The sequence below is a fragment of the Monodelphis domestica genome, chromosome 5 (genome assembly GCF_027887165.1).
Source record: "Monodelphis domestica isolate mMonDom1 chromosome 5, mMonDom1.pri, whole genome shotgun sequence".
In the NCBI taxonomy this organism is placed as follows: domain Eukaryota; kingdom Metazoa; phylum Chordata; class Mammalia; order Didelphimorphia; family Didelphidae; genus Monodelphis; species Monodelphis domestica.
Window position 1 is genome coordinate 105,976,011 of NC_077231.1, and position 21,957 is coordinate 105,997,967.

At 33.2% G+C, this 21,957-nt stretch overlaps 1 protein-coding gene across 2 annotated transcripts in view; it reads right to left on the reverse strand.

Moving 5' to 3' along the window:
• Positions 1-21,957, reverse strand: part of NELL2 (neural EGFL like 2) — a 131,776-nt gene that overhangs the window by 38,798 nt on the left and 71,021 nt on the right. Inside the window, exons 12-14 of one of the 2 annotated variants that reach the window (XM_007503882.2) lie at positions 15,306-15,434; positions 11,935-12,060; positions 1,097-1,219 (exon numbers count right to left, since the gene is read on the reverse strand). In XM_007503882.2, coding sequence (XP_007503944.2) covers positions 1,097-1,219; positions 11,935-12,060; positions 15,306-15,434 — 378 coding nt within the window. The remainder of the gene's footprint in view (positions 1-1,096; positions 1,220-11,934; positions 12,061-15,305; positions 15,435-21,957) is intronic. The other variant, XM_056799013.1, reaches the window with a different exon arrangement.

The following is a 21,957-nucleotide window of genomic DNA, read 5'->3' on the forward strand; positions in this document are numbered from 1 at the left end:
CACTATATCATATACTATAAAGTGCAGGTGGGTTTGTTAGTTATGTATAGCATATTTGAGTCCATCCATCTCCTAAGCTACTTTGAGATAAAAAAAATTAAAGCTTCTATTTCTTATGCATTTTATCTAATATCTTGTTCCAAACAGTGGATGCTTAGTAAATGCTGATTTCTCTCCTGACCACTATGGTCAGCCATCAGCCTGAATAATTATCCTCCAGAAATACTTCACTATTTGCTTTTACACATTCTTTTTGATGTTAAATTTCTATATAAAATAAAACTATTGTTTCCATTTTTCACTAAAATTATCACTTACCATCTATATTTGGGATTAGGATTCTGAATTAGCTGGCACCTATCAACACATAACTCATATCTTTTCCCATATCTACCTAAATAATAATCATCTTGATTTTTTTAATCCTATGTGATCTCATCTGAGTTAAGTCCCAAGACAAAGAAAAAAATATTGCTATTTTGTTCATATCACAATCTCAATTCTTTTGTTTATTTATATGATGACATCCAATTCTTCAGTTTACAGAGACATAGGGAAGGTTAGCTATGGTTTACAAATCAATTTGAAGAGCAAAATTCTATGATTTTACTCAAAATAGTTTTAAAAAATATTATTATTAGAGTATTTTAAATCTTCAGCTTACCCTTCTTCTAACAAAGTAAATAATCCTTTTCCTATCCTGATGTGTTCTAATTTGCATATGGTTTATAATTCTATAAAGAAAAATTTGGATTTTAGAGTTTTCCAAAAATACATGAAAAATAGCCATGTAACTCTACTTTGTGAAATACTGGAGCATTCATGAAAATGGGCATTTTTGGCATGATTTACAATGAAAGGCATTCATAAAGAGGAGTCTAATCTCAAGGGAGGTAGAGTTTGTCATTTGAAATGAGTCACCTTTGATGAAAATATTGGTAATTAGGTTTTAAAGCTTAAAATCATATATATATCTAGATGGAAATAAGGAGTCATTATCACAATTTTGTATCATGAGCTCTGTTTTGTACTCCCTACGGCTTCCACAGAAGCACTCTAAAATTAACTGACTAAAGTATTTCGTGTTTGGCTTTACCTTTACATGTGGTTCCATTTCCTATATAGCCAGGGTTACAGACACAATTATGCCCTCCAACAGTGTTGAAGCATATTGCATTTTTGTCACAGTTGTGCTGATTTGTGATACATTCATCATGCTCTGCAAGTGTAAAAAATAAATTATCATTAAAGATTGAGGGTGAAAAATACTTTCAGGTAATAAAACTTCCCCTTTTAAATAATTATTTTGCAAATGTGTAGGTTAAAGGACACAGTCACTGAAATATCATATTCTTAACCTCTTCATAGGAGGAACCTTGTGAAGAATCTAATGGATTATCACCAATTAATAAGAAGCCCATAAAATTTCAGAAAAAAAAATTTCTGCTTGATATAAGGGGAGATGATTTAACTTTGAGCGCCATTCAAATGTGAAATGAGGGGGGGTAGATTTAAGAATCTTCAAGCAGAAATTGTAGGATCACTTGTCAGAGATGATGCTATTTAGGAATTCCTGTTGGACTTGCTGGTCAAAGCTCTAAAGATGCTCTTTGTAGTTGCTCTTCTAAATTCTTATTCTTATCTAGTAATTGTCTAACTGTAAGATATAATCCTATAGGTAAAAGTCAACAAAAATTATTTTGTAACTCTTCAGAATATGTGGGGAGTACTTGCTCTTAAACACACAATTTAGTTTCCCTTTTACTCATTTCCCCAGAAAATGTACTGTTAGGCCTCAGAGGAAAACTTCCATTCCTGAGCCTGTGAATTACATCCCTAGTATTTCTTTCACCTTTACAGTGGCATTTTTCTAAATGCAGAAATGCTAGGTTGTTTTTGTTTTTTCCATTTGTTGAGCAAAATCAAAACTATCTTCTGATAGTTTCATGAAAACATTAAAATCATCTAAAATTCTTTGAATCAATGAATATTAAGTACCTACTATATGGCAGGAGCAGTGCTAAAGTGCTGCAGATAAAAAAGGCATCAAAAGACAATCTTTGCCCTTAGTGAGTTTACAATTTAATGGGGGAGACAGCAACAAACAAATACAGGTATTCCTTCCACACCTCGACTCTCCCCATCACAGTTTTGATACATCTAGGATCAGCATAAGAAATTAAATGGGAATTCTGGAGGAGTTTTGCAGAAGCTATAGATGTTACATAAAGGCCAGAAGACCAAACCAAAAAATTTAAGGAATTATATAGTGTATGGCCAAATACAAAAAAAAATCCAAATTTTACAATAAGGTATTGTAAACATCCTACAAAAGAAAAAGAAAAAAATCCTGCTTTTTCTCCGATCTGAAGGGAGGGTCAAAGAGTTTTACAGAGATTTTTCAGCAGGGACCACCACACTTCTAGCTCCAACAATATGGAAGGGATACTTGTATATATAAGGTGAACTATATACAGGATGAATAGGGAATAATTAAAAGAGGAAAGGTTGTAGGAATTCTTCCTGTACAGGGTGGGATTTTAATTGGTACTTAAAAGAAGCAGGGAAGTCAGTAGTCAGAGAAGAGAAGGGAAAACATTCCATGGCATGGATAATAGTCACCAAAAAAAATGCCCCAACCTGAGAGAATGTCTTAAAAGATATGACAAAATCCAAAAATGTCAGGAATTGTCACTATCTTACAAAGATTACTGGGAAAACTTAGAAAGTTGTCTGAAAGAAACTAGGTATAGACCAATATCTCACATCATACAAGATAAGATGTAATATAAGATGTTCAAAGATGTAATATAAACATATGTAATTATATATATATACATATATATATAATTTAAACATAAAAGATGATATACGGAAATCAGGAGAGCACAAAAAAATTACTTATTACATAAATGGATAGGGGAAGAGTTCGTGATGAAAAAAGAGATAGAGAGCATACTAGGAGACAAAATGGATAATTTTAATCATATTAAATAAAAAGGTTTTTCACAAACAAAACCATTGAAGCCAAAGTTAGAAGAAAAGAAGTAAACTCTGTGTGTGTGTGTGGGGGGGATTTGCAGTTAATTTCTCTGTTAAAAGTCTTATTTCTCAAATATGTAGTGAACTGAGGCAAATTGGGTTTATAACCCAAAGAGATAATAAGGAAAAAGACTTGTACAAGAATATTCATAGCAGCGCTCTTTGTGGTGGCAAAAAATTGAAAAATGAGGGGATGCCCTTCAATTGGGGAATGGCTGAACAAATTGTGGTGTATGTTGGTGATGGAATACTATTGTGCTCAAAGGAATAATGAACTGGAGGAATTCCATGTGAACTGGAACGACCTCCAGGAAGTGATGCAGAGCAAAAGGAGCAAAACCAGGAGAACATTATACACAGAGACTGATACACTGTGGTACAATCAAATGTAATGTACTTCTCCATTAGTGGCAATGTAATGTCCCTGAACAACCCGAAGGGATCTATGAGAAAGAACACTATCCACATACAGAGGAAAAACTGTGGGAGTAGAAACACAGAAGAAAAACAACTGCTTGAATACATGGGTCGAAGGGATATGATTGGGGATATAGACCCTAAATGAACATCCTAGTGCAAACATCATGGAAATAGGTTCTGATCAAGGACACATGTAATACCCAGTGGAATTGCACGTTGGCTACAGGAAGGGTGGGGGGAGGGAAGGGAGAAATAGAATATGATTTTTGTAACCAAGGAATAATGTTTGAAATTGACCAAATAAAATTTAGGGAAAAAAAAAAAGCAAAGTCTCAACTTAGAAGTCCTTGAAAACCAGTAGAGGAAAGGGTGCCATATTACACAGGAAGTGTATTGGTATTGGATAAGGAAAACTGGTTTCCAATTCTGGATTTTCTATAACATAGCATGAAAATTTTAAATCCAAGGATATAATATATATGTAATGAGCCAGGCAAACTTCTGATAAGGAATTATTTTGGAAGAGAAGAGCTTTGGTCTTAGCTTTGATCTCAAACTTCTTTTTTCTTGGCTGGAGGAATGCTTTGTGAGTTTCAAATAGTCTAGAAGATTTTATACTTCCCATAGGCAATCCCATGGCATATCTGGAACAACTGATAATAATCAGCTTACATCAGGAACCAAGGAAAAACTGGGCATAGTGAAGAAAAACAGATTCAAAGCTATACAGAGATCCCAGTAGAAAAGCTACATAATACCTCAAACAAATATCTTGAGAATTCCAGTGAAAGTACTTCCATGGGCTGTTATTCCCTTTACCACATGTCCTATAAGTTTGAGCCTACTTTCCTCTACACTACCTATGTATGTACTTGTGGAAGACTGTATCAGACTTTTGGCGGGGTGATTTTGTAACAACCACACCACCATAGCAAATAAACATTTTCAAAAGAAACCTGCTAATAGATACAATTGATAATAGAGGAGGCACACCCATAGGGGTTGTTTTTACCATTAGAAAGACTCCTTCCCAATTACTCCTACATTATCAGGTAACAGATAAATGGGCAACTTTGCTCTGGAGAATCAATTTCTCATTATGAGTGGGTGGTTGGTATAGTAGCCATAGAGTAAATGTTAGAGAAACAGAAAACTATAACAGAATGTGGGAGGTTATGCTGGGTTATGCTTAGGTAATTCAGTAATATTTTCTTTTCTCCCACATACATGTAAACATTTTGGGGGGGCATTTGTTTTCTAACATTGTCAGTATCCCGTTCTGTCCCTCCTTCCCTTTCCTCCTCACTGACAAAATAAGCATTTGGTTGTATATGTGTTATCATATAAAACATTTCCATTTTCATTATGTTATCGAAGAAGATACATTTAAAGAAAACCACGAAAATAAAGTGCAGAATGACCAGTTTCAATTTTGCATTTAGACTCCATCAGTTCTTTCTCTGGAGGTGGATAGTATTTTTCATCACAAGTCATTGGGATTGTCTTGGATAAATATATTACTGAGAATAGCTGTTATTCAATTTTTTTGTTGTAAATTATGGCTATTGTCCTATATGATGTTCTCCTGGTTTTGCTCACTTCATATCAGTTCATGTAAGTCTTTTTAAAAAATCCTCCTGCTTATAATTTCTTATAGAACAATAATATTACATTACAATCATATAACACCATTTATTTTGCCATTCTCCCATTGATGGGCATTTCCTCAGTTTCCAATTCTTTGCCACCACAAAAAAAGAGCTGCAATTAATATTTTGTACATATAGGTCTTTTCCACTCACCCTACCCCCTTTTAAAAATCTCTATGGGATACAGAACTAATATAAATATTGCAAGAGCAAAGGGTATGAAGACTTTGAATGTTTAGATCAACTCACAACTCCACAAACAATGCATTAGGAACTCAATTTTCCTACATACCCTCCACCATTGATCATTTTCCTTTTCTGTCATGTTAGCCAAACTACTAGGTATAAAGTGATACCTAAGAGTTATTTTTATTTCCATTTCTCTAGTCAATAATGATTTAGAGCATTTTTTCATATGACTAGAGATGGCATTCATTTCTTCATCTGAAAACTGCCTATTTATATACTTACAACAGGCTTTAATTAAGAGACAAAGGAGTTATATTTTATTCTATTGAAGAATTAGGAACTCCTGAAGTTAATTGACTATGGAAATTTTTCCATTTCTTTTGTTTTCTTTTCTGAATCATTATCCATATTCCATTTATTAACCAAGGATGTCCACCTAGAATTTCTAAAATCTCTTCTCATCTAGCATTATATTATCAATTATCTCATTAGGTCCTAGGATTACAAATATCATCAATATGCAGATAACCTCCAAATATTCCATTGATTGGCCCTAGTCTCTGTCTTAACAATGAATCTTCTGTCACCAGTTTTTAAAGAGAGTCTCATAAATACTTTAAACTCAATATTTCCAAAACAAAATTCACATTTTGCCTTCTTCCTAATTTGCTATTTCTGTTATTTGCTGGGAGCCATCAAAGGCCACGCTGTTTGACACAGTCACATGTGGAAACCAGGGACTGCAAAGCAGCCCCTAGGAAGGATGGAAACAGCCCCTCTACGTGACTTTCCTTATTAATATCCCCTTATTATTGGAATTGCTATGATTATTATTCTTACCTAATTGGCTCCATGAAAAATAGATGAGAGCAACATGCTTGCAGGGTTAATACAGATGTCCCACTCTAATATAAGGATTCTTATATACCCGCTTAGATAGGACCCTCTTTTCTAGGCATAAAAACTGGCAAATCTGTGCTCTGAATTCCCCAACCTATATCTGGGTCATGTTAAATCTACCCTCTGACCCTGTACTTAGCAACAATGTTTTCTTGATTATCTCCTTAGACTTTGCATCTGTTGTTAGGTTCTATGGAAACATGTATGTTGAGAATGAAACGATGTGCCAAGTAGATGCATGATCTTGAGGGTATAAAATAAAGCCAAGCCTCAGCCAAGGTGGAGCAGTTTTTCCTGTGAAACCTGTGCTGCAGGTTGAATAGAAAGCTGTGTCCCATTCATCATTCCACCAACACCGTCCCACCTCCAAGACCCCATCCCCTATGGGAGTTTGACCCACCCTACAGCAGTTAAGGGCACCATATTTGCAACCTTGCAGTCATTCCCAACCCCTCAATCTCTTTTGTGCCATATAGTCATACAATTATGAAGTTTTATTAATTCTATTTCCATCACATCTTTTATATTTGTCCCCTACTCTACATTTCACAACCAACACCCTGGGCTCTTATCTCCTCTTATATAAACTATTGCAAGAGTTTCCTAGCCAGTCTTCCTCTCTATAGTCTCTGTACTCTAGTTCATTCTTCATACAGCTGCCAAAGTATTATTCTTAAAGCCGAGATCTGACTGTGTTACTCCTCTACTTAAAAAGCTTCAGTAGTACCTTGTCCCACATAGGAATACACACATGCACACAGAGTTTTAACAATTGTATGCTGGGTATGGTTTATGCTAATTTGTGGGAGTCAGTTACATTTTCAAGAATTTTGTAAGACCAATTGTTAAATGCAGCCATTATTAAAAGTTAAATTATAAAAACTTAGAATTAAATAAATTGTATTAAAAATAATACAAGGGGTTAGTGAGGTGGCTCAGGGGATAAAAAAAAAAAACCTGGGCTTGGAGACAGGAAGTGCTGGTTCAGATCTGACCTCAGACACTTCCTATGTGATCCTGGGCAAGGCATATAACCCCCATTGCCTAAGCCTTTCCATTCCTCTTCCTTAAAACCAATACATGGTATTGATTACAAAATGAAAGTAAGGGTTTTTTTGACCCCTTAAATCCTCTCAAATTTTCTCAGGTTTTGACTCCCCATGGTAGACCAGGGCTCTCCAAATCAAGGAGCAGGGTCAGCTAGGTGATTCAGTGGATTGAGAGTCAGGTCATAGAGACAGGAGGGCCTGGGTTCAAATTTCACCTCAGATACTTCCTAGCTGTGTGACCCTAAGCAAGTCACTTAACCCCAATTGCATATCCCTTACTGCTTTCCTGCCTTGAAAATGATACATAGTATTAATTCTAAGAAAGAATGGATTTTAAACAATGGTAATAAATGTTCAAAACTCATCACTTCCTAATTATTTTACATATTCTCCCATTATCTGTGTTCTTGAAGATTTTTTCTGTCCATTTTATCTATTTGTTGGAAATGCTATATAATAATGTACTACTGTACATCTCTTCCCAACTCCGGGGTCAATGATATCCCACTGGCAGATTGAAATCCACTATAGTGGAAGTATTTACACCATGGAAATGGTTAAATCAGGGTTTAATTTATTGTTTTATTGATTTAGTGTGAGTGAACATTTTAATAATGCAGATTAAACATAAGAATTTGTCAGGCCCATAACTGTAATATTGTGAATAGTACAAAGATTGTTAAAATATTGGTATTATTTATTATCTTCAAGTAGTATTGTGAATTTTACCAACAAAATGTAAAATTATTTTTGAGATTTTGATCCTTGAAATGCCAAACAGCAGTGATATTTGCTTTTATATGTGAAGGTAAAAGCAAACACATAAGATAAATAATAGGAATAAAAGTCAGTGTTGTGTGTCAAAGTCAAAAGAATCAAATTTGAAATTTGTTGAATAACTAATCATTAAGCAAAAGCTAACATTTCTCAAAAGAGGATATAACTAATCTTATGCCTTGGAGCTGTTGGAATGAAAAACAAACATTTATATTTACAGAACAGTAAAATGGTTTTGAAAGAAAAGAAAGCTAATTGAAATGTAAAAATTATTTGACAATTCAGCATTTAAGAACAAAAGCAGAAAACAATGCCCAGGTGTTCAAGGGATATAGTGTGTATTTAGTAACCAAACGACTAATAAAACCGAGACATGCTTCTCTTAAAAAAAAAAAAAGAAAGGAATATGAAGTTTCTACAATGTGTACAAAAATTCAAGATTTCTTAGAATTAGAATGACTTGATTTCTAATTCATCGTATTGGCTAAATAATTAAAATGTTGCTGCTACCCTAAAATTTTCAATATTGTTTATGCTTTAGTAAGCAAAATAGTCCTCTTACTAACATTGTGGGGCCGATAGAATTACAAGAGGAAAAATGTAGTGGATATAGGGAATTTTTCACATTTATAATACAGTGTAACAAATAATAGTGCATAAAGAGATTTAAGAGAATTATAGAAGAGAATACCAAAATCTGTATCATAATTGATGAGGGATCTATGGTTTCATAGAAAAACACTTTAATGATTTATCCAGAATGAGCAATTAAATCAACTACTCCACTGGTAATATTATGGGTTGTTTTAAGAGAATTAATGCTATTCCCAGCAGAATGAATTTTCATCATTGTTGGCTTTAAATAATTTTGGCTTTAATAATTAATATCTGAAAACAAGTTTAATGAATTTTTTTCTGATGGTCCTAATACAATGCTGGGGAGAAAATCTAGAGTAGCTATATTGTTAGAAAAATTTCCTAAAATCCTCATTTGGGCAATATTTAAAGAACTGATAACAATGATCATATAATGACTCTATATCTGAAACAAAATGTTAGTCACTTAAAAATATTTCTACTTATTACCAATCTCATAAAATATCAAACCAAGCTAGAAACTACTAAAAACTTGAAATGGAAATTTTAAAAATTGTTTGAGTCCTGGGACACAATGCATGTATTTCATGAGTTGTAGTAGCTGTGTGTTATTTATAAGCTGCATTTTTCTCATTCTTTGTTATATTCAGGTTTACCAAAGAGATTAGCTAATATTGATTTCTATTAAGACCTTGTTTTAATGGTTAACATTCAGGTTTTATTGTACTTTTTTTGGATTTTTTGAAACTAATCTTTGTTTCTCTTAGTAGGTCACCAGTTCTTTTAAAAAAATCTATGATTATATCACCAGTTAGGTTTCATGGCAAACCATGTTTTTCATCATACTGTTTTGTTCCTTCAACCCACTTTTCCTAAATAAGAAGCATGAAAGCCATCCAAAGTAGAACTCATTATCTTCCCCACAAAATGCAAGCTTTCCATTTTCTGAGGTTGGCACCATTATCCTTCCAGTCCTTGCTTCACAATCTGGGAGTCATACTAAATTCCTCATTTTTCACTCACTTCATATATCCAATCAGTGGTTGTCTTGTTGATTATATTTCCTTAACATCATTTACAACTATCTTCTTTTCTCTATTCTCATTGCTACTATACAAGCAGAGGCTCTTATTCACTTTTGGCTGGACTACTGTAATAGCCTCCAAACTGGATCCCCAGCCACAAATTTCACCTTTCTCCAATCCATTCCCCCACACTACTGCCTGTTATGATTAAAATTCTCTGTTTTATCTTAATTTACAGTTAGTTATTAAATAGTAAAAAAAAAAAACAGCCAAAAAGAGAAGGCTCCAGCCATGTATGACTGACAGCTCCTTTAGCTGCCTTCCCCTTCCTCTCCCAAGAGCCTGCCCAATGGCACACCTACTCAGTCTGGTATTCCAAGGAAAGAACCCCTGGGCCCTCCTCCTACTCTGTGCTCTTTGTGACGTCCCTTGTCCAAGTCTCATTGATTGGAACACTCTAACCTCACTCTGGGCAAGAGGCAGCTTTTCCAGATCTCAGGTGTCAGAAGAGCTGCACAGCACACATGTCCACTTTTCTCTGCCTGACTTTGCCTAACTTTTTAATTTGCCATATTAGCTTATGAGGCTTGTTTACAGATATACAAAAAAGATAGTCTTCACCTTCATTCAGTAATGGGGAAAGAAGCACATTGTAGCTTCAATCTTTATATTAACCTTTTTTCCTTTAAAACCCAAAAGTTGTCTTGGGACAAAAAAGGGATATGGGCTAGAATTAGATTTCTACATGCATAAAGCAATATATTCTTAAAGCAAAGTCCTATTCATGTATACTCTAGTGACTTCCTGTAGGATTTAAGAGCAAATACAAACTCTTCTGTGTAGCACTTAAAGCCTTTCCACCATTATTATATAACTCTCCCTTTCATGCACTCAGCAGCATAATAAAAACAAGTTTTCTTGTTGTTCTTCATAAATGAAATTCTAGCTTCTATCTCCATGCTTTTCATTAGTTATCATTTATTCCTAGAAAACTCACTTCTGCCTTTTTGAATCCCTAGCTCACACAAAAAACCTACTTTCTCAATAAGACCTTTCTCAAATTTCTAGAGCTTTTCCTCTCAAGTTAATTTTTAAATTTTGTCTTCACTTTCTTCTATTCATCTCTCAGGTTTTGCAAACTAGCTGAAAAAAATGACAGCAACCAACCAAAGTCATGTAAGCTTTGCTTTTCCTTCTCTTATAGCAAAATCACAAGGCATTCAATAGAAGGAGTGTGCTATTATGAAAAATATTTGGTTCAGGAGTTGCAGTCAAAGTCACCACTGGTGATGTTGTCTGAATCACACATAAATTAGTTTTAAGTGAAGCAGAGTTGCACAGTTGTCAATCTTATTCTCTCTTTCAGAGTCATGGAAGTCCAGTGGCAGGACAAAAGTCAAAATGACCTAGTGATGGCTCAGGATGCTGTGGATAATCTTGGCTTCTTTGATGTCTAACCAAACTATAAGTACTCCACAGAGCCTGCTTCTGTCACCTTCATGGCCATTGGAACAAATTGTTTTCATCTGTCCCTTCTACTGAGGGAAGTCTTCATATGCCTAAGGTAGACAGACCCCAACTCACCAATGGGTCTTGAGTCTGTTTGTTCCCCTCAATATTAAAAGATACATCAAGAATTACTTATAAGGAATGTAATACATTTACCTACCAGTCTAAACTGTTAACAAACCATTTTAAGGTATGTAGTTTACAGCAATTTCATTTCTTCTTGACTGTTTTGGAAAAAAAACCAATGGTATTCTCAAATCAGACAAGAATTCCTGATCTACAGTCTCTATGATTTATGTAAAAATAAGAGATTTTGCCTCCCGGATGGATTATACGAACCTAAAGAGAAGCGTTCCATTTTTGCTTCTTTAAAAAATCCAAACCAAACCAAACCAAACAAACAAACAAAAACCAACCCTTATCTTCAGCCTTACAATCAATACTATGTATTGGGTTCAAGGCAGAAGAGTGGTTAGGGCTAGGCAATGGGGATTAAGTAACTTGCCCAGGGTCACACCACTGGGAAGTGTCTGAGGTCAGATTTGAAGCTAGGATCTCCCATCTCTAGGTCTGGCTCTCAATCCACTGAGCTACCCAGCTGCCCCTCATTTTTGCTTTTTTTATTCTTAATACCTACCATAATATTTGGCACTATAGGTATTGCTTTAAAAGTGGGTGCATAATAAATGTTTACTGATTGATCGAAACAGGATTTTTTCCTTTAGAAGTATTTGAACTGTATCCTTGCAATTTATATTTTCTAAATAAGTCTCTTACCTGTACATGAATAATCATCAATTCTTAAGTATCCGGTTTTGCAGATGCACATGAAAGAACCTGGTATGTTCACACAGATGGTGTTCTCCTGGCAGTAATGCTGTCCTTCTGCACATTCATCAATGTCTGTGAAAAGAAGAGTGTCAAATGATCAAGAACTGTTTGTTAGAGATTTTTCTAATATTTTGAGGGAAGAAAATTATTTAGAGAGCATAAATTTTTAAAGTATATTTGTATTTCTATTGTTAAAATGAGTGATGATCAGACAACAGAACCAGAATTTGATTTATACAAATAGCTCTTGGTGTTGTAATAAAGAAGACTATATTAATTCAAATCCTTCCTAATTTGAAAAGTGGTTTTCTCTATCTATATTTTAATGAAAAGGGGCTAATATATACAGACTAATTTTGTTAGCACTAAAGTATTATTCTTAGCACAAAAAAAGGTAAATATACCACCAATGAACATGAAATTAAAGTAATTATTAACAGTTATTTTGTTCAATTATATGAAAACAAATTTAACAATAAAAGACAAATGGAAGAATACTTACTAAAAATATTAACTTCCTAAACTATCAGAACAATAGAAATAGAATACCTAAATAAACCTATTTTAGAAAAAGAAATTTTAAAAGCCATAAACAAACTTCCTAAGAAAAAAGCATAAGGACTAGATGGATTTACAAGTGAATTCTACCAAACATTTAAGGATCAATTAATTGCAATATTAAATAAATTATTAAAAATAACATGTAAAGGAGTTTTACCAAACTTCTTTTATGAAACAACTTTGTTGCTGATGCCTGACCAGGAAGAGCCAAACCAGAGAGAGAGAGAAAGAATATAGACCAATTTCATTAATGAATATTAGTGCAAAAATTCTAAGCAAAATATTGACTAGGGGACTACAATAATGTCACAAAGAAAATACATTGTGACCAAACAGGATTTATACCAGGAATTCAGGGATGGTTTAATATAAGAGAAACTATCAAAATAATTTATAATATCATTTTAAAAAGTAATTAAAAACCATATGGTTATATAAATAGGTGCAGAAAAAGCCTTTGAAAAAATACAACATTCATTTCTATCAAAAACACAGAAAAACACAGGTATAAATGGATTTTTTCTTAAAATAATATGAAGTATCTACCTAAAATCATCAGCAAGTATTATTTAATGGAGTGAATCTAGGAGACTTCCCAATAAAATCAAGAGTGAAACAAAAATGTTCATATTATTGAACATTCTATTAGAAATACTAGCAATAGTAATAAAAGAAAAAGAAATGGAAGGAATTAGAATGGGCAAAAAAATAATAAAACTGTCCCTGTTTGTAGATAATATTATGATATATACAAAAAATGCTAGAAATTCAACTAAAAATTAGATTAGCAATGCTATTGACAAAGTAGGACATAAAATAAACCCAAATAAATCATTAGTTTTTTCATATATTATTAACAAAGTTCTGCAAGAGGAGATAGAAGATACTCCATTTAAAACAACCAGACAGAATAAAATACCTGGGAGGATACTTGCCCCCCAAATAGGAACTATATGAATATAAATATAAAATACTTTTTACACAAAGTCTAAGTAATTGGAGATATATTAATTGTTCAGGGATGGGCAGAACTAACATAATTAAAATGACAGTCCTACCTTAATAAATCTACTCATTCAGTGCCATTCTAATTAAATTACCAAAAATTATTTTGAGCTAGAAAAAATAATAATTCATTTGGAAGAATAAAATATCAAGGATATCAAAAGAACCAATTAAAAAATGTAAAGGAAAGAGGTCAAGCAGTACCAGATTTTAAATTGTAGTTATCAAAACTATTTGGTACTGAATAAGAAATAGGAAGACAGGTCAGTGAAACAGAAGAGACATATGACAAGCAGCAGTAGAAGATTATGGTAATCCTGTATTTGACAAAAACATAGATCCAATCTATGGATAAGCAATCACTATTTGTTAAAAATTGTTAGGACAAAACTGCTCTCCAAAAAGATCAGCTCAACCAACAATGTATTACTTTTCCCACTTTTCCATAGCCTCTCCAACATTTGTCTTTTTGCCTTTTTGTCATTTTAGCCAGTCTGATGGGCATGAGATGATCTCTCAGAATTGTTTTGGTTTGCATTTCTCTAAACAGGAGTGACTTAGATAATTTTTTCGTAAACCTGTATGTGCCTTTGATTTCTTTATCCAAAAATGTTCTCTATATCTTTGCCCATATTTTTTACATCTGGAAAAAAAACACTATCCAAAACCAAAGGAAGTATCACATTCTGTACAGGAATACTAGAACTTATCCAATAAATATACAAGTGAAACAAGGATTCCTCCTTTCCCCACTATTATTTGCTATGGTTCTGCAAATATTTACAACAGCAGTAAGACAGAAGAAAGCAATTAAGGAATAAAGGTAAGTAAAGAGGAGATAAAACTATTCCTATTTGCTAATGAAATAGCTCACTTGGAAAATCCTAGGGAATCAACAAAGATGCAGGAAAGTTCCACTGTTACCCAGTAAAGCCTTAAAAACCAACAGCATTTCTATATAATGATTACAAAATACAAGCAACAACAAAAGATAGGGAAATCCCTTTTCAAAAAACTACAAAATGAATAAAATATATGGGGATCAACTTGCCAAAGCACACAAAGGACTTTTAGCCTCAGCAAAAAGTTCTTTTTAAAGAAATAAAAAATAAATTAAATATGAGAATTTCTCATGATTAGGTTGTGCCAATATAATAATTAAAAAAACAACCAAAATAAAAATTAACAAGGGAATACTTTACAAAACTTGGTAAAATAATAAAATTCATTAGGAAAAAAAGATCTAGAATATCCTAGATAATGATGAAAAGAAATAGTCATGAAAGAGGAATACTAATTCCAGATTTCAAACTATATTACAAAGCGGCAGTTATCCAAATCAAATGATACTGATTAAAGAACAGAGATCAAACAGACCAGAAAAGGGAGATTCAGAAACAATATAACTAAGTAGCCCAGTATTTGATAAAGGAAGAAACATAAATTACCTATGGAAAAATTGCCTACTTGATAAAGATTGCTGGGAAAACTGGACAGGAGTCTCACAGAAATTAGCCTTAGACCAATACTTTATATCTTATTCCTTTCCATTTCCAGTGATAAAAATGAAACTATCCTTGTCATCCATATTCCATCCATTCCTTAAATTACCTTAATATTAAAGATCATGTTATAAAAAAATTCAAAGAGAAACAAATCATGTAATTCTTACATTTATTAATAAGAGATATGTTCTTAACCAAACAATTACAGAGGCAATTAGAAAAGATATTGAAACTGAAAAGTATTACCTTCACAATAGGCATTGTCTTCTCGAAGGGCCCGAAAACCATCTTGACAAATACATACTGCCCTATCGTTTAGATTCTGGCAAATTGAATTCTCCATGCAGTTATGTCTCACAGAGCAAAAATCATGGCCTACAGGAAAATCAAATGGCTTCAGGTAAATTTCAGAAAAACAAATGTTTCCTATTTTATATTTTCTTTTCTAATATTTTTATGTGATTTTTCCTTCACTGTTTCTCTTGCCTAAGAGGAAATAATTAAGTACTTTAAATATCATAGAACCCATTACTAAAAAATCCAACCTTTTTTCTTACTCAAATTATTTCTTATTAGGTTTTTAGTTGAAATGTGTGCTGCCTTTTCTAGGAAAAAAGGGAGAGAGAGAGTAGCAACCTTTGCAAACAATGAAGTCTATGAAGTGGTTACATTATTCAAATTAGTATGGCATATTTCCCTTGGACTGGTACCAATTACTATATTTTACATGATTATAACTTCAAATAGTGCATTTTAATACATATAACTACTTTATGGGATTCATTATTTTGTCAATTAAAATACATATATAAATATCTACATATTCATATATATGTTGTGTGCATACATATAATATATCTCAAATATGTGAAATGAATAGAAATTATTGGAGTCAAGAATCAAGATTTCCAGTTTGGTACATTATCACCTATAAAGAAAATTTCACTTCCAAATGATAATGAAAAGAATGTTATGTTCATTCTGTATTAAATATATGAAAATGATAATCCAGAAAACACTTCCTGAAATGTAAGGGGAGATTATATCATTTTAATTAATACATTTAAATTTATCAATTTAAAATATATCATTTTTTCCTGAATATCTTCAAGGCAACTTATGCCCACTGTTGGATAATACCAAAATTTTGTGTCTAATGAAACTTTTACAGATCTTAGGGCTGTTTTGATAAGAAATAAAATTAGAATCTTTTATAAACCATGAACCAATTACATGAAATTTCTCAGAATCACTGTTCTGTATCATTTGTTCAGTGATCACTCTCCATTGCTCACATGAAATGTATGAACATTAGAGGGTCTTTAATGGAATTGAATGATTGCATAGCATTCACAAATTTCCAAATAGCCACATGCATAGGTTTGTGCAAGGTTTTACAGTTACTAAAGATTTGGTATCCTTATGTGTATGGGTCAAGTGAAGAAAATATACTTTATGGAGCTCGAAGTAAAGTGATTTGTTGTGGGTGGCTTTATATGAAATAGAAAAAGCACTGGATTTGAAGTTATTGGATCTAGGTGTGAAGCCCAATTTTTTAAAATTTACTGCCTCTCTCTCTATGGCATTTAATTATCTTAAGACCCAGTTTCTTCATTTGTAAAATGAATACATTCAATTAAATGCCTTCTACAATTCCTTTGAGTTCTAAATTAATAATCTTATGAAATAAAATGTTAATTTAAAAATTAAGATCATGAAAATTTGCAAGTGGTTATCTTAAATATATGTTGATTCATTCCTCTATGTTGATAAGCAAAATCCATCAAATATTTTAAAGGTCAAATCATAGATCCCCCAAACATAACTATGTGGTACAGTGAGCAGTTACAAAATAATTTGTCTCATTTTGTAGGGGAAAGAGAGAGAAACAAGGAAACAAGCGTTTTATTAAGCATCTTGGTTTGAACCCCAATTCTGTCATTTGCCACTGATGTGATCTTGTATAAGTCACTTAATGATACAGGAACCTGAATTTTCTCATCTGCAAAATGAGTGGGCTGGACCTTCTAAGGTCCCTTCTAGTTCTAAATCTATGATCTCATGATCCTAAGTTTCTCTTTAAAGTCAATCCAATTCAATTCAGCACATTTTAATTTAATAGCTATTATATGTAAGGACAGTTCTATGTTTTAGTGTTACAATGATAAAATTGAAACCTTCTTTGTCATCAAGTAGCTTTCTTAATAATAAAAATAATATAAAGGAAACCAAGATGAATGTGAGTAAAATTCTCTTTTCATGAAAAAAGATCAAGATTCTTAAGAATTTTTTAAAAGAGAATTATCTATTTTCCTACTGATTGTTTTATTTTTTCTTTCTCTTTTCAAAAAAGCTAAATTATATATTTAGTCTTACATCTTTCCTTTTTTTTTTTGAGGAGTGGGGGGATGATTTTAGCTAAAAAAACCACCTTGACAGGAAGAAAAGTTTTCACATTAACACTATAGTTAGATAATTCTATCAAAAACTATATTCTAAAAATATACACATATGACATGTGTATATATCTTCTCAGGATTTTGTAGAACTACTCTTTTCTCTTTATTCTCTTCAAACTTGTTTGTCTAGAGAGCATGGGTGTTCAGGGAGGACTAGTACTTCTTTTCTAAGGGTTTGCTGAGCCCTTTTCAGGGCTACTTTCCATCTTGCTGTCCATCTGCCACTTAGCTCTCACCTGTGGCTCCAAAAAGCTGTAGCTTGCAAAGCAGCCACATCTTGCTAAACCATCTCATCAGGTAGACTAAATGAGGTTGAAGATAGCCAATATATCTCAAACTCATTGGTGAGTTAGGGGAGTATCTACCCCAAACATGTAAGGACTTCCCCCAGCAGAAGGGACAGGTGAGCACAATTTTTCCAGTGGCTATAAGGGTGGCTCTGTGGAGCTCTTACAGCTTGGCTAGACATCACAGAAGTCAAAGTCTTCCACTGCATCCTGAGCCATCACTAGTCATTTTGATTTTTGTTTTGCCACTGAACTTCAGTGACTCTGAAAAAAGAGTGAGGTTGGCAATTTTGTGCAAGTCTGCCTCATTTAAATCCAATTTATGTACAAGTCAAAAGACATCACAAGTGATGTCACTTTGGTCCTCTTTAAGTACAAAGGACTGTAACAACCAATTTGTCTTACTGTTCCTTATTAGTCTCCTTCCATATGTCACCATCCATTTCGTTCTCTAAATGTAGGCTTTCATCAGTGTTCTGTGTGGAAGCCTTCTCTTTCACATTCTCACTTTCAGTGATCTCATCAGTTCCCATTTTTATCTTTATTTACCAATTAAATGTAAAAAAATTGACAATTATATTTTTAAAATTTGAGTTCCAAATCTCTCCCTCCCTACTACCTTTACCCCCTCTTTGAGAAGGCAGGCAATTTGATATCAATTATACATGTGAAATTGGGAAAAACTGGTCTCCATATTAGTCATATTGTAAAAAAAGACTCCCCAAATAAGAAAAATAAAGGCAGTTTTTAAAAAGAGTGCTTCACTTTGTATTCACAAATTCTCTGTCTGGAGTTGGATGGCATTTTTCATCATGGGTCCTTTGGAACCTGGATCACTGTCTTGATCAAAGTAGCTCTTTCACAGTTGATAATCCTTATAACATTGCTCTCCCCACATATGATGTTCTCTTGATTCTGTTCACTTTGTTTTTCATGAGTTCACCTAAATCTTCTCCTTGCCTTATCCATAGATCTGACTGGTATATTTTTGCCACATTCCCCTAATTTATTTAGGATACCATGCTTTATGATTTATCCATTTAGATCTTCCCTTGTTATATGTGTGAATGTGGGTGTATGTTTGCTTTTTTTGCCAAACTGCTTTCCATTTTGCCCAGCAATTTTTATCCAATGTTGAGTAAAACTCATTAACTTCCACCTGATTCACAACTTTCCCATACTTCCCTATTTCTGTCAAGGTATTCTATCCTTGTAAACACCCAGTTCACAATCTCAACTTTACTCTTCCTCCCTGCTATCTCCAATCAGTTGCCAACTCTTGACAATTTGGTCTTTGCAACATGTACCTTATTTGATCCTTTTTCTCCACTTATAATTACCTAATTCTGGCCTTCCTCACCTCTTCCCTAGACTATTGCAATAACTTCCTAATTATTCTCTGACCTTTATTTCATTTAATTCCTCTTCTCTCTAATTCATCCCCTCCACAGCTGGCATATTGATATTCTTAAAGCACAAATCTGGCAATGTTACTGAAACTCAATAAGCAACTGTAGCTGCTTGGAGACTTTGCCTCTAAGAATGTTTGACATTTAAAGTTCTTTACAACTTACCTTTGTAACCTTCTTACACATTGTTCCCCATCACGGTACTCTAAACTGATTCAAATTGGATTTGTTGTTTCTCCAATGTGATCTTCCTTATCCTGATTCCATCTTTGCATAAATGGGTCCCAATGCCTGGAATACATTTTCTCCTCCCCTCTGCCTCTTAAAATAACTATTTCTCAGGCCTAGAGATGGGAAGTCCTAGGTTCAAATCTGGCCTCAGCCACTTCCTAGCTGTGTATTGACTCCAAGACAGAAGGTAAGGGTTTTAATAAAAAAATAAAATAAAATATTAAAAAATAACTATTTCTCTTCAAAGTTTATTTCCATGAACCTTTCTTGATACTCTTAACTGGTAGTGGCGGCTCTTCCCCAAAATAATTTTGCAATTATATATATATATATACACGTATATATATATATATAATTATTATTATTATCATCATCAGTAGAATAAAAATCCCTTAAGAGATTATTTGTTTCTTTTGTCTATATATCCTCAATGCTTAGAACAATGCTTGTCATATGGTTTATGTTTAACAAATATTTATTAATTGATCGATCTCAAATTTAGGATCTAATTCTAAGAAGTAAGTCATGATATAATTATGTGAAATGTTAAAAGTTAATGGTGAGTATCCCCATCTATTATGTGGAAGACTTGAGTTTGATTTCCCAATGGAGAGGTATAGTCCAGATTTGGGTCAGCTAGGTAGTAGTACAGTGGATAGAATGCTGGGCTTGGAGTCAGAAAGACCTGAGTTCAAATCCAGCCTCAGACATTTACTAACACTGTGACCCTGAGTAAGTCACTTATCCCTTTTTGCCTCAAGTCTATAAAACGAGATTGAGGGAATTGAGGGAATTAGAATAGCAAGTGGTTCATTGTAGGAATTAAGTGAAACATACTAATTCCATCATTTTGAATCAATCCTGGAGTTACTTCAGTTCCCTTTCTATCTAATTATGGCTCTAGTTCATATTCTGTCTTGTGAGAAAACTTGATTCAATTTTGCAAGTAGGAAAAAAAATCTTATTGTATTATTTGAAACTGGACCACCTCTCTCTGCTCTTTGGAGACCCTTTTACCAAGGATATGTGTTATACTGACCAAAAACTCAGTCAATTCCAAAGACTGATGCAAGTTGTTTCCTCACAATTATACATCTCAAGTAACCCATATCTCTTATCTGTAAACTGGCCCTAAATTAATCAATCAGTTGATTTTGCTATGTTCCTTTGACTGTTTACAGATATTTGGGGGCAGTGGGACACCTATTTTTCTAAATTCAGGGAACCACACCTGTTCACTCTCCCCCATTCCCAATCGAAAATTTCCTTTTAAACTTTCCTTCAATTAGAAATCAGATGCTCTAATATTTTATTGTTTCCTTTAATTAATTGTCCTTATTTGACCAACTGTTTTTAATTTATAAAAGTCTGTTGTCTCTTGTATTTGTGGAAGGGGTATGGTCATAATTTATTATGCAATTGGCATGCGTTGCTTAATAAATCAATATGTTTAGAAGATCAAACCTTAGTTTCCTTAGTCATTTCATCTTTAACCCACCACAACCTGAAGAATGAAATAGCAAAACATTCTAATATTTTTGCAAAGAAAACCCCAAAGTGGGTCACAAAGAGTCAGATATGACCAAATTGACTGAAGAACAACAAATGTTGGAAAAGGAGTTGCAAAAGCACACTTAAGAAAATTATTCTTTAAAAATTAGAATTTAACAAGTGGAAACTAGTGACTCAATGAGATATCAAAAAAGAAAAAGAAAAAGAAAAAGAATGAAAACATAGAAGAAAATGTTTTCTTGGTTCTACTCATTTTGTTCTTCATTATCCCTTGTAGTCCTTTCCAAGTTCTTTTAAAATTATCCTGCTCATCATTTCTTATGGCATGGTAGTTTTCCACTCAATTTCCAATTCTTTGTCACCCCAAAGAGAGATGCTATTAATATTTTGAAACATATGTGTTCTTTTACTTTTTCCCTAATCTCCTTGAGAAACAGATTGAACAATTATATGATATGGCAAATAATAACTGGGGTTTTTTTTCTCTGAAAATGGTCCATTTATATCCATTGACCATTTAGTGATTGGGAATGGCTCTTCTATAAGAAACAACTTCATCACAGAAACATCCTCCAATTTCCCATTCCTAATTTTAGTTGCATTGTGTTTTCTGTGCAAATTTTTTTAAATTTTACATGATCATAATTGTTCAGTTTATCTCCTATGAGCATCTCAATTTTTTCATTTGGTCAAATCTACCCATAGATTTAACAGGTAATTCCTTCCATATTCATCTAAGTTCTTTAAGATGCAACTGATTATGTTTAAACCATGTTCCCATATGGAGTTTGTCTGAATGTATGTTGTGAGATTTGGGCTCACACCTAGTTCCTACTAGACTATATTCTAGTTTTCCTAATGTTTTTGTTGAATAGTGAGTTCTTGCTCCAATAGGTAGGATCTCTCAGTTTATCAAATACTAGACTATTGGGTTCATTTGCTTTTGTATATAGATTATCAGTTTTATTGGCACACAGTTGGGAAAAATAGCCCAACAAAA